Source organism: Heliangelus exortis, chromosome Z (assembly GCF_036169615.1).
Source record: "Heliangelus exortis chromosome Z, bHelExo1.hap1, whole genome shotgun sequence".
Lineage (NCBI taxonomy): Eukaryota > Metazoa > Chordata > Aves > Apodiformes > Trochilidae > Heliangelus > Heliangelus exortis.
This window is the reverse complement of record NC_092454.1, coordinates 48,810,483-48,826,952: the sequence shown is the minus strand read 5'-3', so window position 1 is coordinate 48,826,952 and position 16,470 is coordinate 48,810,483. Positions and strand designations below refer to the sequence as shown.

The 16,470-nt window shown below is 45.0% G+C and overlaps 1 protein-coding gene and 2 long non-coding RNA genes across 7 annotated transcripts in view; 1 reads left to right on the top strand and 2 right to left on the bottom strand.

Moving 5' to 3' along the window:
* LOC139790087 (uncharacterized) overlaps positions 1-16,470 on the bottom strand; it is a 226,186-nt gene that overhangs the window by 176,213 nt on the left and 33,503 nt on the right. The gene's annotated exons all lie outside the window — the stretch shown is intronic.
* Positions 13,641-14,866, bottom strand: LOC139790088 (uncharacterized). The gene is made up of 2 exons (XR_011723378.1): positions 13,941-14,866; positions 13,641-13,835 (listed from the first exon to the last, which is right to left on the bottom strand). It is a non-coding gene; the product is annotated as an uncharacterized lncRNA (long non-coding RNA).
* The window catches only part of RFX3 (regulatory factor X3), a 108,964-nt gene continuing 107,572 nt past the window's right edge, over positions 15,079-16,470 (top strand). The window contains exon 1 of one of the 5 annotated variants that reach the window (XM_071731369.1): positions 15,079-15,355. Coding sequence is in view for 3 of the 5 variants with exons in the window: in XM_071731364.1 (XP_071587465.1) it covers positions 15,713-15,836 (124 nt within the window). In the remaining 2 variants the exon portion in view is untranslated. Of the gene's footprint in view, positions 15,841-16,470 lie in introns of all 5 variants that reach the window. The other 4 variants (XM_071731364.1, XM_071731365.1, XM_071731367.1 and 1 more) reach the window with 4 other exon arrangements.

Sequence of the window (16,470 nt, the reverse complement as noted above, 5' to 3'; positions counted from 1 at the left end):
GCCTTGTTTGGTGATGGCTGCATGTAGGAACAACAGCTTTACCAGCATGAACACTGTTGATAAATATGATACTACACATTGAGTAAAATGAAAATTACTGTCAATACTTCAAGGATAATTCTAGAATCAATTACAGATGCCCAGCAATGAAAGCAGTTATACTAGGCATATTTCATGACTGAGAATAAAATAAAATCTGACCTAGTGTTTTTACAAGAGAGGGATGGATTTTGCTCTGTTGGAAATAAATCAGCAATCCCAAGAGAAGGTGAAGGTGCTACCAGGCCCAACAGCCATTGCTGAATGTTTGTGCTCAGAGAGTTGTGGTCAGTGGCTCGATATCTTGGTGGAGGCCAGTTACAAGTAGCATTTCTCAAGGGTCCATATCTGGACCAGTATTTATCATTCTTGTAATTTATTGCTGACATGGATGGTGGAATTGAGTATACCCTTAGGAAGTTTGCCAGTGACACCAAGCTGAGTGATGTTCTTGATACTTCTGATTAATGGGATGCCATTGACAGACTTGAGAGGTGAGCCTGTGTGAACCAGAACCAGTGTAAGGTCCTACAGATGGACTGGGGCAATCCCAAACATAGATACAAGCTGGGGTGAAAAGTTCATTGACAGCTGCCCTGAGGAAAAAGCAATTGGGGTGTTGGTGGATAAAAAGCTGGACATTGGCTAGCCACATGTGTGGACAGCTCAGAAAGCCAGTTGCATCCTGGGCTGCAATAGAGGAAGTGTGATCTACGGTTCAAGATTCCCTCTACTCTGCTCTCATGAGACACCACCTGGAGTACCATGTCCAGGTCTGGGGCAGAGCATTGGAAAGACATGGACCTATCTGAGTGGGTTCAGAGGAGGGCTACAAAGATGATCAGAGGGTTGGAGCACCTCTCCTGTGAAGACAGGCTGAGAGAGCTGGGACTGTTCAGGCTGAAGAAGACTCTAGGGAAACCTTCTAGCAGCCTTTCCATACCTGAAGGGAGCCTACAGGAAAGCCGAAGAGGGACTTTTTACTAGGGCAGATAGTGATAAGATAAGGGGGAGTGGTTTAAAACTGGAAGAGTGCCTATTTAGATTAGATACTAGGAAGAAATTCTTTACTGTGTGGGTGGTGAGACACTGGAACAGGCTGCCTAGAGGACCTGTGGATGCCCCATCCCTGAAAGAGTTGAAGGCCAGGCTATATGGGTCTTTGAGCAACCTGCTCTTGTGGGAGGTGTCCCTGCCCATAGCAGAGGGCTGGAATGAGATGGTATTTAAGTTCCTTTCCAACACAAACCATTCTATGATTCTGTAAATGTAGAAGAAAAATAAATGATTTTATATCTGGCCTGACTAAACCTTTGTCTAATTTTAATTTTTAAAAATTACATAATCATAGAATTGGAAAGATTTGCATGTTTAATTTTGCAGCTGTGGTCTTATTTTATTATATTTTACTTTTTACTTTAGCCACAACAGTCATTCCACTGGTTTTAGCAGAACTGTTCATGCTCTTTAAAATATGTATGTCTGAGTTTGTGCAGGATTAATGGCAGTTTTGTCAGTCATTGAGCTCTTCTGCCATGTGAGCTCACCAGGCTGTGATGCCCAGTAGCTCTTAGACTGCAGAGGTCAGGCTCCCTCGTGACAGCTAGTGCTTAATTCAACTAGTCTGCCACTCCCCATTTCAATACAAAATTGTGTCCTTTACTCTCAAATACAGAACCAATGTTCATTTTAATACTGTGAAGAAAATTAAATCATGTATCCCCTAATCATTTCATTTTTAATTTCACATCTGTGGCCACTGTAAAACATAAGTAATTGGAAAAGATCATTTAGGCTGCAGGGACTAGATAAGAACATTGGGGGTTGAAGCCTCCTGTTTCAGAGCCCCCACCGGAAACAGCAGGAGCCACTTTAAGGTGTTTTTTTGATGCCCTTTGAAAGCTATTCAATCCCGTCTGTGGTGTCAGTGCCAGACCATGAAGGCTGCAAATTACAGCTTCACCTGCCCCTCCCCCCTGTTCTCCAAGGCTTCCACCAGAGTTTATTGCTATAAAAAAATTGGAAATACCTGTGAAAAACCTCACTGTTTACCTAACTCTGACACAATGAGTTTTGCTGGTAAAATAAGATCTATTCTACTTTTCTCCACCCTTCCTGAGTCCTTCAGTCATTTCATATCACCATCTATTCTATTGTCACAGAGAGAGAAAAATAAACATGCTTAATTTAAGGGAACCAAACGTGTAATCAGATTTTTGTACCAGAAGGTTAATGAAATGACAGTATTCCTACTGTTACCTGATTTTGCTTTGTCTACCTCTTCTCTCATCTTTTGGTCACAATTTGGCTTTTTTAGGTCTTTGAGCCAAAGGGGCTCTTAAGTGCTATGAAAGAGCTGTGGTTGGTACTAATGCCTGGTTTGGGCCAGGATAGAGCTAATTTTTTGTCTTGTAATTTTGCTTTCAGCTGAGTCTCTTGTAAGTAGCTGCACTTGCTAAAATCAATAGCAGGTTGCTCAGTCTGCTTCTAGGACTGATAACACTCAGTGTTTATGGTATGGCTGGAGAATGATACGCTGAGCCAAGACCACTGCTTGGTTCTGAGGAACATCTTCCACTCCAGAAAGGGAAAGGGAGTAAAGGATTCACACCTGCAACCCTCCTTTAGGGAGGAGTTGACGAGACAAATAACCAAAATTGACCAGAGTATTTTCCATCCCATATATGTCATACTCGGTAGAAATTTGAGGGATCATGAGGGTCAGGGCCCTTCCTTCAGCCTTCCTCTTTGCCCTTTGCCTATGCCCTTCTTCGCCGGTCCCTGTTTGCTTCAGCATCCTGGGAGGATTCTGTCCATCTCTCTGCCTGTGGTCCTGATCTGTGCCAGCCTGAATCTGTGTGTTCCTGCCTCCAGCTCCCGACTGCTGCTGACTCCAGGAGTCCAGCCTGGACTTTCCCAGGGCTGCCCTGCAGCTTCACTGGGGACGTGAGCTGTACTGGGGGGAGTGGAGGAGAAACATAGTAACAATTTTCCTGTATATTTATATATATTTAATAATTGTTCCTTTTTATCCTGTTTCATTAAACCTGTGTAGTTTAGTTTCCAACCCGTAAGTCTCTGTCCCTTATTCTCTCCTTTCCTTATCAGGGAGGGGAGGGGGCTTAATAGACAGCATCTGTCATTTGGTTGATTGCTGTCCCAGCATTAAACCATGACACTGCAGTAACAACAAAAATCATGGTGCTAGGTTTTGTTTCAGGGATTCCAGATATTCATATTCATTTATTGGGAGCTAATGGTATTTAAACTAGTTAGGAGTGAAGGCTGGGCTCAGAAGTAGCCTGTTGAGCTTCAAGTCAGGCTCAGTTCATGAAGGTTTTCCTTTACACACTAAATCTGCGTCAAAGTTTAGGCCCAGGTGGTACCAGCCAGGCCTCCTCTTGCTCACCCCCCACACCCACTGTGGGACAGGGAGAAAATCCTCCTAAAGGCTCCTTAGTCGAGTCAAGGACAGGAAGGTTTGCATTTCTCAGTTATGGCAATCAGCAAAAACCAGACAGAGTCGACTTGGGAAGGAAGAAAAGACTAATTTAACCTACGAAGAGAAATACTCCCCTCCCCCCCCTTTCCCTTCTTCCCGGTCCCGGATCTCTTCCCTGCCTCCTCCCCCTCAGGGCACAGGGGAGGGGCAGGGGGGGTTCAGGGTCAGTTCCCCACACGGTGTTTCTGCCGCTCCTTGCTCCTCAGGGGGAGGACTCATCACAGCCTTTCCCTGTTCTAACACAGGGTTGCTCTCATGGCAGAGTCCTTCACAACCCCCTCTGACACGAGTCCCAGCTGGGCACAGTCACAGCCTGCTTTGAAAGCAGTCACTCCCCAGGCACAGGGTCTGCCAGGGCTGTGGGAGACACCCCTTTGCCCCCCCCATTCCCTAACAAAAGACCACTGCCGCTCTAACCCAAGACAAGCTGGTAACATGCTAGTTACATTCATGTAAGTATACACATAGATATTTTAAAATTCTAGAAAATTAGTTGCATTATTTCCTTCTTAACCCGCACGGAGTAGTTACAATACGAGTTTACAGAAGGAAAACCAAGGGTTTTCAGTGTTTTAGAAACCACAGAGGCATGACTGGAAGAAACCACCTGTTCTTTCAGACAATTTTCCATTGTTGAAGTTTCATGTGCTAGGGGAGTTTGGCGCAGAAGGCATGGAAGTTTTATGCTTAGTTTTCTTTGGACTGCCCTAAGAACTCCAATTTTCTCACCTTTGAAAATCCACTCTCAGATCTCAGAATGAATTTCAGACAATATCAGTCAGTCCCTTGGCAAGGCTTCCTGAAAGTGCTGAGCTGGCTTCCCAGTTCTCCCTTTACTTTTCCAACAACTACTGATTAGAAAAGGAGTTGTGTGCCAGGTTGCAGTCACTGCCTGTAGCAATTTGCTCACATGAACACACCCTACAGAAAAAGAATATTCATGCTACTTGCAGCACTATGCAATGAAAATTTCAGTGCATATTTTTTAGTCTTAGATACTGCCAGGCTTACCTACTGGGGCAAGGGAGGGAGCTCAGAGAATGTTTCCTTCCGTCTTGTAGCAGTCTGCAATGGCAGCAGCATCCACAACGCAGTTGCTCAGCTCTGCAGTAGCACACAGGTACTTTCCTCTTTCGCTTTTAGTTATTTCTGGTGGATCTTAAATGCTACTCAGCCTTTGCCTTCCTATCAATGTGGTCATTCATATTTCAGATCCCACTGTCAAAATGTTTCCTAAGAAGACATAAACACATGCCAGTAAGGACAGAAAGCAAAGGGGCACTGGAGGAAGTCAATCAATGCCTGGCATGCTACCTTCTGCAATGGCTAAATGCACTTGGAGCTGGCCCCAAGCCACTTGCTTCCTCTTGAAGCATAAAACGAAGCAAACGCTGCAAAGCCTTGGGCTCTGCCTTTAATCCTTTTCTCTTTTGGGGCAACAATTGCTAGGCTCTCCTCTCAGTAAAAGGATGGGGAATTTACAGTGCTTACATGCACAAATGAAGGTCAGTTTTTCCCTCTCTTTCATTTCCATCTTTTATACTGCTTATGAGATGTCAAGGGTTCATGCTAGCATCTCTGTCTTGTCTGTATGCAGAGTCCTTGACTAATGACAAAGGTACCATATTGTGTCGTCGCTTTTCAGATAGGGTTATACTTCCGTTATTATACTTCAAATAAGCTGGAATTTCATATGGTGTACTGTGAAAAGATCATACTTCAAAATTAACTATGGTGCTAAGTAAACTAATATCTTCATAGATTTTCTAAGAAGAAAGCCTAGAGATTTAATCAAAAGGGCCAGCACCAGAGAAAATACTTTTTACGTTTTGATTAAATCTTTTTGAACCCACACAAGAAAACAGTACGTAGAGGAAAGAATCCAATAACTGATTTTGCATCATATATTAAAATAAAAAATGGAAAATGTGGAAAAAAATATTTTCAGATTAAACTGGCTGAAGAGGAATAATCTTGAGATCTGCGAGGAATTAATCACTCCCTACATCCAAAACAAAACAAAACAAAACAAAAGAGTGCGGGAAGGGAAAATATGCAATGTAATTAGAAAACAAGCATAATCATGTGAGAACTTCTGTAAAAAGAAGCTCTGGTATTGAAAAATACCTTATAAGAAATTACATAATAGAATGTATGTATATCTTTTACAGTAGTTACATTCTAGTATCCCATTGTTAATTTCCCTTATTACTGAGAAAATACATAAACATGTAAACCAAATTTTTCTAAAAGGATTCTCTAGGCTCCTTGGGTTTGCAAACAGAGAAGTATATAGACTGCAGATGACAACAGAATTATCTTTAAAGCTTGTTCTTCTGACATTCCCTACAAAAAACAGGTTGAAAGAATAATAAATTTGTGAAGTTATGCTTAGAATTACAGAAATGCCAGACTCAAACTTTAGTTTTAAACTTAGAGCTGCCTCAGTAGCTCATCTATTGTGCCGAAATCTCTACATACAAAAGATGTGGCTGGGAATAGAGGGACACCCACACACTCCATCATTTATAATCACCATAATGTCTTTGCTGTTTATACCAACGGCAACACACAAGGTCAGCATCCTGCAGCTAAGGGTAATGCACAGCAAGAGTACCATATAGGAAGCAAAGGGTAACAAGGTATAACAGAAAAAAAAAATTAGTTACATATAAGAAATTTTGATATTTTATTTTCTTCTTTTACTATCCTTGAAGTTACACCTGCTACAAAATTGCCTGCCAACATCCTCACCACTGAAAAGCATTAGACCTGCTGCTGAGACAATTAATTTATTTTTCTGTGCTTTTAGGCTCTGCTTTTGACCGTGCTCTCTCCCTCCTCCTACAGGTGTCTTCATTCTGATTTACAGAAAATTGTATTTCATGCTTCTTTTTCTCCCCTTCCCAGGATTTTGCTCTCAAATACCCACTGAGTAATGTTCGGGCAAGTTTCTCATGGCTCTGCTGGTCTGTGTTGTCCCCTTACAAGGATGAAAGGCTTAGGTGCACAACACTGAAGAGTCACATGGGCTTCAGCCTTCAGGAGGGATAACAAAGTCCCTCCTGTGGGCACTGTGTCTTCCTGTGAGCTACAAGGGCACTACCCAGTAAGCTAGCCAAGGCCCTAACTTCTGCTTCAGGCAAGTGCTGCGTACTCACTTTTGCAACATTCATGTTCCTGTGTGGATCTAACAAAAAATGTCTTTCCATCTACCATGACTCCCTTTTTATTTTCTGGTGAAGTGCTAACCAAAATCTGACCCAAATTCCTTCCCTTCTGTCCACACTGAGACTACAAGTGTTTAAGCTGCTAAAAGTTGAGGGCTTTTGGACTGCATGCTAATATTGCTTCTTGTCTCTCTACAGCCACTAAATACAACTTGCAGGTTTTATCTGTGAGTGGGCATACAGATAATAACAGTGCCTGATTCTTGATATAATGAAGTTCATAGATGACGTGGAATTTCTGCTTTTAAGAAGTGCCTTATAAATTTGTATAATAATTATCCAGTTACAAGTAAAGCTAAATATTATTACCAAGGTGCAGAATAGGAGGATCTAAATTTCTTGATCTTCTGTTGGCTCAGTGTGTGATCCTGGAAAAATTTTTACACTTCCTGATTCTTCTGTTCTGCTGTCTTCAAAAAACTGTGTTTGTTCTCCTTTGGATGATAACGTTGTATTTGAACAGGCACTGAAATTGGCAGTGAGCAGCTTGCATAATCTAGATCTTACTGTTCCCCCTACATCTTGCCAAAAATAAAACATGCTACAGTTACTTGAAATAACTTCTAATTTGTGATACATTCACTTAATCATGGTCATTTAAAATTCGTTCATCTAAAACCTTACATGAAATTCTGTAGAAGGGATGTCTAGATTCAGAAATTACACCCTTGTTTTTCTTAGAAGTGATGGAAAGTAAGATTGCACTATTATCACATATATTACATTCAATATCTTGTGAAATACAGTCCAGTCAGTGTAGTGTAACAGGATTTCAGTTGTTCACAAACATTAAGAAAATACCTCAGTCATCATGAGAGTGCCACGTACTTAATGCTAAAAAGCACCAACATGGAACAAATATACAGCCTGAAACAAAACCTGGTGATCAGAGAGAATGCCAGGACAGCTCACACAACTGGAGTGCTGTGATGGGCTGTAGGAAGGTGAGGAGGGCACATCATCTTTTATGTGAGAGCTCAGTGGTGACATATGAATCTCTGCCTTTGGATAGATGATGTGGTGGCTGAGAGCTGACAGGTAAGGATCAGTGAGCAGAGTGTCATGTTAGTTACAGCTTATTATGGGGTAGAAAAGTTGACTATGATGGGGCAGGTGGGTAGAAAAAGAAAGCTTTCTGCAAGTACATCAACAGGAAAAGCAAGACTAGGGAAAATGTGGGCCCATTGCTGAATGGGTTGGATCTATAAGTAAGGGACACAGGAAAGGCCAAAGTAGTCAATACCTTCTCAGTCTGGAGAAGAGGAGGCTCAGGGGAGACCTCATCACTCTCTACAACTCCCTGAAAGGAGGGTGTAGCCGGGGGGCGTTGGTTTCTTCTCCCAAGTAGCTACCAGTAAGACAAAAGGGCAGGGACTTAAGCTCTGCCAGAGCAGGTTTAGGATGGATATTAGGAAAAAATTCTTTACAGAGAGGGTGATCAGGCATTGGAATGGACTGCCCAGGAAGGTGGTGGATTCTCTGTCCCTGGAGGTTTTTAAGAAGAGGCTGGGTGTGGCACTCAGTGCCATGATCTGGTAACCACAGTGGTAGTGGATTAAGGGTTGGACTTGATGATCTCAGAGGTCCTTTCCAACCTGGCTGATTCTGTGACTCTGTGATTCTTCACCTCAGTCCTTAGAAGTAAAGAAATCCCATGTCACCAAGACCAGTGGGAAAGACTGGGGTAGGGAATACTCTCAAGCCACTCTCAAGGAAAATGTATGAAAGGTTTGAAGGGAGAGGTTTCTGAAGTTTCTGAAGACTGGGAAAAAGCAAATGTAATCCCTATCTTCAAGAAGGTCCTGAAGGAGGGTCCAGAAAACTGATCATCCTCACTTCAATTCCAGAGTAGGTGACTGGGAGCAAGTAATCCAGGACACTATTTCCAGACATTTTGAGGAAAAGATGATGTCTGGAAATAGTCAACATAGAAATTTCTGAAGGGTAAATCGTGTGTTACCAATCTGACAGCATTCTGTAATGAAATGACTGGCTTCATGGATGATTTTTGTGGTTGTTGTCCATCTCACCTTCAGCAATGGTTTTGACCGTGCCATCTAACATCCTCAGATGAACTGCTGACGCACGGACTACAAAACCAGAGATGGACTGAAAACCGGCTGAACTGCCAGACCCAAGGGGTTTTGGCACAAAATCCAGCTGGTGTGCGGTGGTTCCTACTGGTATGCTGCAGGAATTAAGACTGAGTTCAGTACAGTTTAACATTTTTTTTAATGGTGGGACACGAGTGAAATGGTAATAAATTTGAAGATGATATAAAACAGAAGAATGCTGCTGTTCTTGAGGACCTGGACAGGATAGAGAAATGGGCCAACAGGTATATCATGATACTCAAGAAAACAAAACACTATGTCCTGCACTTGGTGAGAAATAACTTGCTACACTAGCACAAGCAAAGGTCTGGCCAGCTGGAAAGCAGCTTTGACAAAAAAAAAAGGCCTGGAAGTCCTGGAGGATGAGTAGACCATGAGCCAGCAATGTGCCCTTGCAACAAGGGCCAGCAGCCTCCTAGGCTGGATTATGAAAAGTGTTCCCAGCAAGGTGGGGGATGTCATCCTCTGCTCAGCCCTGGTGAGAGACCTGGAGTCCTGTGTGCAGTGCTGGGCTCTCCAATGCAAGAAAGGGATGGATATACTTCAGTGAGTCCAGCAAAATGCCACAAAGATTAAGAGACAGAAGTATTCCTCATACAAGGAAAGGCTGACAGAGCTGGGAGTCTTTAGCACGGAGCAGAGGAGGCTCAAGGAGATCTTATCACTGTGTATAAATACCTGAAGTGTGGACTAAAGAAGACAGACCCAGACTCCTCTTAGTGGTCCCCAATGATAGCAGACGGCACAAATCGAAATACTCAAAATTCCTTTTTTTTTTTTTTTTTTTTTTTTTTTTTTTTTTTTTTTAAACTTTGAGGGTGCTTGAATGCTGGAAAAGGTTGCTCAGAAAAGCTGTGAAGTCTCCATCCCTGGAAATACTCAAACTTGGCTGGACAGAGCCCTGAGCAACCTGCTGTGGTTTACCTGTTCTGGGCAGGGATGGGACTGAGCGGCTCCCCAGAGGTTCCATCTGGCTTCAGTGCTTCTGCAGTTCTGTGGTTGGAACCTCAGTGAGACTTAATGGTAACAGAGCATGGCTACAGGAATGCTGTGCTCCTTTCAATATGTCCTGAGGAAGGAGGAACAGGATCTGAAATCTGTATTTGGAAAAAATCAGAAGCAAATAAAGTAGGGATTGGTTGTCCATCATGTGCTTTTAGCAAACTCAGATGACACCAGGGAGGAATAGAAGGATTTAGCCTGAAGAGGGATGAGACTGAAATTTCATTCTGCTTATGCCTTCTAAATTTTCTTGGACATTAACTGTTTGAGTTTTGGCTTTTGCCTTTCCTAGTTGCTAAGCAGGAGACAGAGTGCCACAGTGCCTTCTCTGTGCTGGCTTCCCTGCTGTGCTGCCACCCCACTCTCCTGAGCATTCCCACAACCAGCATCCTGGTGAGGGGGCTCTGCACTACCAGGATGCCCCTACTTGCCCTGGCCCACGGGTATCCACATGGTTGGTCCTGCGCTGCCAAGGTCTCTTGCTGCGGAAGCTCATGCAGTGCTCTCAGCAGGGGAGGAACTTACACCCACTTTAGTCACCGCACTGGAGCTTGCTTCACCTGTAGGGTGATGAGCTACAGCTATGGAGCAGGCTGCTGGCAGCACCTGCACTTGCCTTGATTATCAAGCTCTTGGAAATATTACTTCTGCTCTTCCTGCCTCCTCCTGATTTAAACGAGCACCACATCTGTTGCATTCCAGCAGCCTCAGTCCCCCATCAACCTCCTGGTACCACCATTTTCCGCAGTCACAGCCCAGCTTGCTTGACCCCTGTTGCTGGAGCAGACCTTTCTGCCTCCATTTCACAGCCCTGCAGCCACCACCACAACAGCCAGCATCTTGACTGTCTCCCCACATCCATCCCCCATCCCCATGTGGATGTGGGGAGCTTGACTTGCTGGGGTGCTGCTCAGAGCCAGCCCACAAAGACCAATGTGCCCAAAGCTGCCCCCACATCAGGCAGGGTGTTGTAACCCAAGCATCTGCAAAGCAGCCTACAAGCCTGTGGCTTGGACACAAAGGTGTCATGCTGGTGGCACCGAGTGTGAGCAGCTTTCAGGAGAGGTATCATAGGACAGTGAAAATGAACAGAGGTAACTCATAGAGCCTCAGCCGAGTGAAAGGCGACTGCCTGCCCAGAAGGGGCAATGATTTCTGAGTCTTTTTCCATGCTTGTCATTTGTGATGCTATCAAAAAGAAACAATACACACAAAAATAGCAACAGATTTTAAGCTTTACTATGTAACAGATTTTGAGTTTGATTGTACAAATTAGGAAAGAAATTAAAATAACATAAAAAGTGTTTATTTCCCTTTTCCCTAGTGAGCCTTTTCCCTAGGCTCACTGCAATGGATGGAAAAAGTGCAACACAAAACTATACCTGTTTATACCAAAAGCAGGCCACAATGCCCTTTATTATATACCACAACTCCAACTGCAACTTTGTTTTTTCATAACATTGTGTTCTGCTAACTGACTTAATACACACAGTGTTCTACCATAAACATAGGCTGTTGTTTACAAATGACAAATCTATCAAAAGACCCTAAGCTGGTCTACTCTAGCTCAGCCTAGTGATTAAGTATCCCCATATGACTTCAACAAAGCAGCCACATCTACGTAAACAAGTGGACTATTTTGTTTATAATCATATACTGACTATAAACTAAGATCTACTAGGCATATGTTCTTGAGGGTGAATAGTTGTATTAGAGAAGCTCTTTATTAGGTTTTTTTAAACTCATCTCTATAATTACCCACATTTGTAGTAGCTACTACAGTTCTCAAAAAGAATACTGTGTGCTGAACTCTGGAAGAACATCCATTTACTACTTCAGCTGTATTAATTTTTTTTCTATAAAGAGCAATGCTTACTTGGACTGCACAACAGTTACAAGGTCCAGTCACAGCCTAGTGGAAGCAAGGATTTGCAATAACTACACTGGATACCGGAGTAAAGAAAGTGACAATTACTTTATCCTTTGTCACTTTCTGAAATGTACTTATTTAATTAGAACAGATCATCCAATGCACAGACGTTTTTGCCATGGCCTTTGAGCACAGGGCAGAAATCTTAAAGTCTCAAAACAGGCTTGACAGATGGGCCCATGCCAACCTCATGAAGTTCAAGAAGCCGAAGTGCAACATCAGGCACCTGCGTTGGGGCAATTCCAAGCAGGACTACAGGCTGTCGGGGGAATGGATTGGTAACAACCTGGAGGAAAAGGACCTGGGCCTGTTCACTGATGGAGGCTCAACATGAGCTGGCCATGTGTACTTGCAGCCCAAAAAGCCAATGATATCCTGGACCACATAAAAAGTGTGGCCAGCAGGCCACAGAAGGTGATTGTCCCTCTTCTCCTCACTTGTGAGACCCCATCTGGAAAGCTGTGTCCATCTCCGAAGTCCCCAGCACAAGAAGGACATGGACCTGCTGGAACGAGTCCAGAGGAGGACCATGAAGATGATCAAAGGGTTGGAGCACCTGTTCTATGAAGACAGACAGAGATGTTGTTGTTTAGCCTGGACAGGGCTCAGTAAGACCTTCCTGTAGCCTTCCAGGACCTGAAGGGGGCCTACAGGAAAGCTGAGGAGTGACATTTTGCAGGGGCATATAGTGATAGGTTGAGAGGGAAGAGAGTAGTTTTAGATTAGATACTAGAAAGAAATTCTTTACTGTGGGTGGTGAGGCACTGGAACATGTTGTCCAGAGAAGCTGTGGATGCCCCATCTCTGGGAGTGTTGAAGGGCAGGCTGTATGCATCTGGTCTGGTGGGAGGTGTCCCTGCCCATGGTAGGGGGACTGAAAGCAGGAGACATTTGTTCCAGTAAAAAACATTATTTCATTCTGTGTTTCTAAATGACAGTCTGTATCATCAATGCATACAATCTATAAAGTGGACATAACCAAAAAAAAAAAAAAAAAAAGGGCTATGTTGCATGAGATTACTACGCAAGCCAATTATGACAAGAAATATTCCAACTCTGGAAGATTATGTATTTTGGAAGAGTATGTATTTTGGAGAGGGATTGCAATAGAGTTCTGTTGAGGATCAAAACCTGAAAGCATTTCATATGTAGAAACAGTAAAGTGTAGTTCATAGGAATTGTCTTTCTTCTGTTGTCATTCTCACATAAGAAAACACAGTATAAATCCCTGTATGTGAAACCCATTCTTTTTCATTCTTTCAATAAAGTGATACTTTTCAAAGTACATGAGGAACTTCTGTCCAACTGTTTTAATCCACTGTTAAAAAGTTTTATATTTTAATTATTCCTTGTCCGCATAAGGCATAAAATTGAGATATACTGTACATTCTAGCATCTAAAACACAAGGCTTTTACCAATACCACCACTTTTAATCAATAGCACTTTCATATTTCAATCTGGCATTTTGTTTTATACTATCCAGAAGTTTTATGGAGTGATTGGATGTTTTTTATTATATTGCACTGAGTAACTGCTGGCAAGTTAAAAAAAAAAAAAAAAAAAGATAATCTCTTCAAAAACAGAGCCATGTTCTTTGATAAAGATCAAGTTGATAAATTCTGAGAGAAAAAATTGTAGAAATCTATTCCAATTTATGTGAAACAGTTCTTTGGTTTCCAGGCCCTGAGAGATCCAAGTGAGTACCTCTACAAATTTCACAGATGGAAGCATCAAAACATCAAAATCACTAATTTTCCTGTAACAGAAGTAACTGCTATCCTGTTTCTGACACAGTAAGTGGCCATGTATATAGATACTGAAATGCTGGTATGGATCAATTTATTCTCCAGATACACTGGCCAAAAGAAAGTAGTACAGGCGTACTTATATGCATACATTTTACGTTTTGCCAAGGCCTGAATTAGGTTTTATTTGTTCTTTCCACACAGACAGACCTTTGAAAATGCATATCAACAGTCCTGGGCTTTTATCCTTGCAACATTTGCCGCAGCTCACCCTGTTTGTCTTTCCTAGAAAATAAATATGCACATAAATTGACAGAGCAGACAGAATGGTATCAACTAAGCAACTCAGTATCTGCACTTATAACAGTATCGATGACATGAACATTACTCAAGTTTTATCACAGACAGCAGTAAAGGAGTTGCAGTGTATGTGAGGTAAATATCAGGTTGTCAGGAGTGCTAGATGTAATAAAGATGCAAGGCTGGTGAATCGTGTTGGTGACAGAACATGTCAGGATACACAACTATACACAGGAAACAATTATGAGGGAATTCGGTGATTTACATGAAGGACAAACAAGCGTTACTGGCTACATGGGTAGCAGCAGCTGCATATGAAGCCATAAAGATACTTTGAAGCTCAGTAAAGAGCTGCAGATGTGGATACAGTGGGACTACACAGATATGCTGTACTAGCCAATAGATGGGTATGAACTGTACATAGCCAGAAAACCATCTACACCTCTATGTCACCTGCCTCCCATGTACACACCTAGAACGAGCAGACTGTTAACGAGGAAAGCAGACGGTTTTTACGGCTGTGTCAGCTCCACACTCACGGCCTGCCCGGCCCCACGGCTTCCACAGGGCGAGGCCCGGGCGGCAAACAGGCACCCCAGGGCTCTGGGTCGCCCACAGCCCGGCCCTCCGCCTCCCCGCCGGATGAGCCCAGGACGGGCAGGGACACCTGGAACCACAGGGCTGCGGGCCCGACCGCCACCTCCGTCATCCCGACCGCCTCAAAATGGCGTCAGCCGAGAAGCTCCCCCACCACTAGCGGCTCCTCGCTGCCATTTTCCTAGGGAAAGAGGCGTGGGGCGCCTGTGACTGGAGGCGGTGGGACGGGGAAAGCAGTCGCCGCCGGGCCTGACTTCCCGCTCATCCCCCTCGGCAGCGGCCCATCTCCCGCCGGCGGGCGCAGCTGGAAGCCCGCGGCGGGCAGCGGACAGCAGGCCGCGGCCGGACACCTCCTCCCCACCCGCCGGAAGTGGCGTCAGGCGGCGGCGGGACCGGCCCAGGCGTCACCCGCGCAGCCCCGCCCCTCGGCCCGGCCTGGCGCCGCCAGCCACCGCCCCGCGGACAGCCCCGCCGGCTCTGCACCCTCCCCGCCACCGCCCGCCCGCCCGCCCGGCGGCCCGGCTGCCGCCTGAGAGCCGAGGCGGTGTCCGGACCAGCCCCGGGAGCCGCCCCCGCCCGCCCCGGCGCCGCCGGTGAGGGCCGGCTCCGCCTCTTCCGGGCTGCTCCGGCTGGGCCGCCGCCTCCTCCTCCCTCGTTCGCTCTCCCTTTTGTGAGTTATAGCAACCGTTGCCTTGTGAATCAAGCGCCATAGTCACCGTAGTCCTGGCGACTGTTACCCATCAACAACAACCGCTCCTCTCCTGCTCCTCCTCCTCCTCCTGCTGCTGCACCTCACCCCCTTCCTCATCGTCACCCACAACAACAACAACAACAACAACAGCCACCTCCAGCAGCCACGACAGCGGGAACAACACCACAGCCCGCCTCAGCCCAGGTGAATATTCTTGTCGGGCGCACGCCGGCCCTCCCTCCGCTCTCCCTCCCCCAGCCGCTGCCTCCCCCCCTCCTCGCAGCATCCGGGCCGGGGCTGCTCCCGTGGGCTGCGCGGTTGGCGGCGGTGCGGTGAGGGGGACGTGGATCGCCCTCCTTGCTCCCCCGCTTTCTCCCGCCGCCTCCCCCTCTCCATCCATCCATCCATCCATCCATCCATCCATCCATCCATCCATCCATCCCTCCATCCCTTCTCCTCCTCCTCCTTCTCCCCTCTCACTCCCCGCCCTCTCCGGCCCCACTACCCCTGGGTGTACTTTGCGGTTGGGCGGGGAGCGGCTTCTGGAGACGTGCGGTTGGGATGGGGGTGTCCATTGGGCGGGGAGGGGAGCTGGCCGCGGTGCGAAGTGAGGAGGAAGAGAGGCTTGGCGGTGATGGGGACGATGCCACGCTACTGGGACCTCACGGACAATTACTTGGATGCGGTGGGTATGCATCTTTCTCGGTCTCTCGTTTGCCAGGGTGGGGGCATTGAGGAATAGGGGATCGAAGCTCTAAGGTTATTTATTTTAAACTCGATAAAAGGCGTGAGGGTAGGAGGAAAGATGCGGCCAGGGACGATCCTGTAGCACACCGAGAGCAGGAGGTGTTTTTTCCTCTTTCACTTGTGGGGGCCTCGTTGGGATTTGACGCAACTGCTAAATGTTGCAGATTTTGAGAACTTGCTCTGTCTTTTAATGATGCTGTCTGGGATGGATCACATCAATCACTTTTCCGAGCTTTATGTCACTTTGAATTTTTTCTTTTATTCATAATTAATGTTGCTTCTTATTTTAGTACAAGCTGTCTTGTATTGTGAAGAGTTGTTTTTTTGTTTTTTTGTTTTTTGTTTTTTTTTCCTGAACTCCTTCTGCAGGAGATTATTTTTTTAATTATGCTTCCATACAGCCAATGTAATATGGAACAGTGCGTGTGTAGATGTAATTTATGCAGACTGAGTTATTTTCATGTGGATAGAATCCATTTCAGTTAACCTAAACTCTACAGTGATGGAAATTCAAGATACTGACAGAGTTTGTGTTCTCAGCAGCAAAGAAGGGAGAAACCAAGAAATAGTAC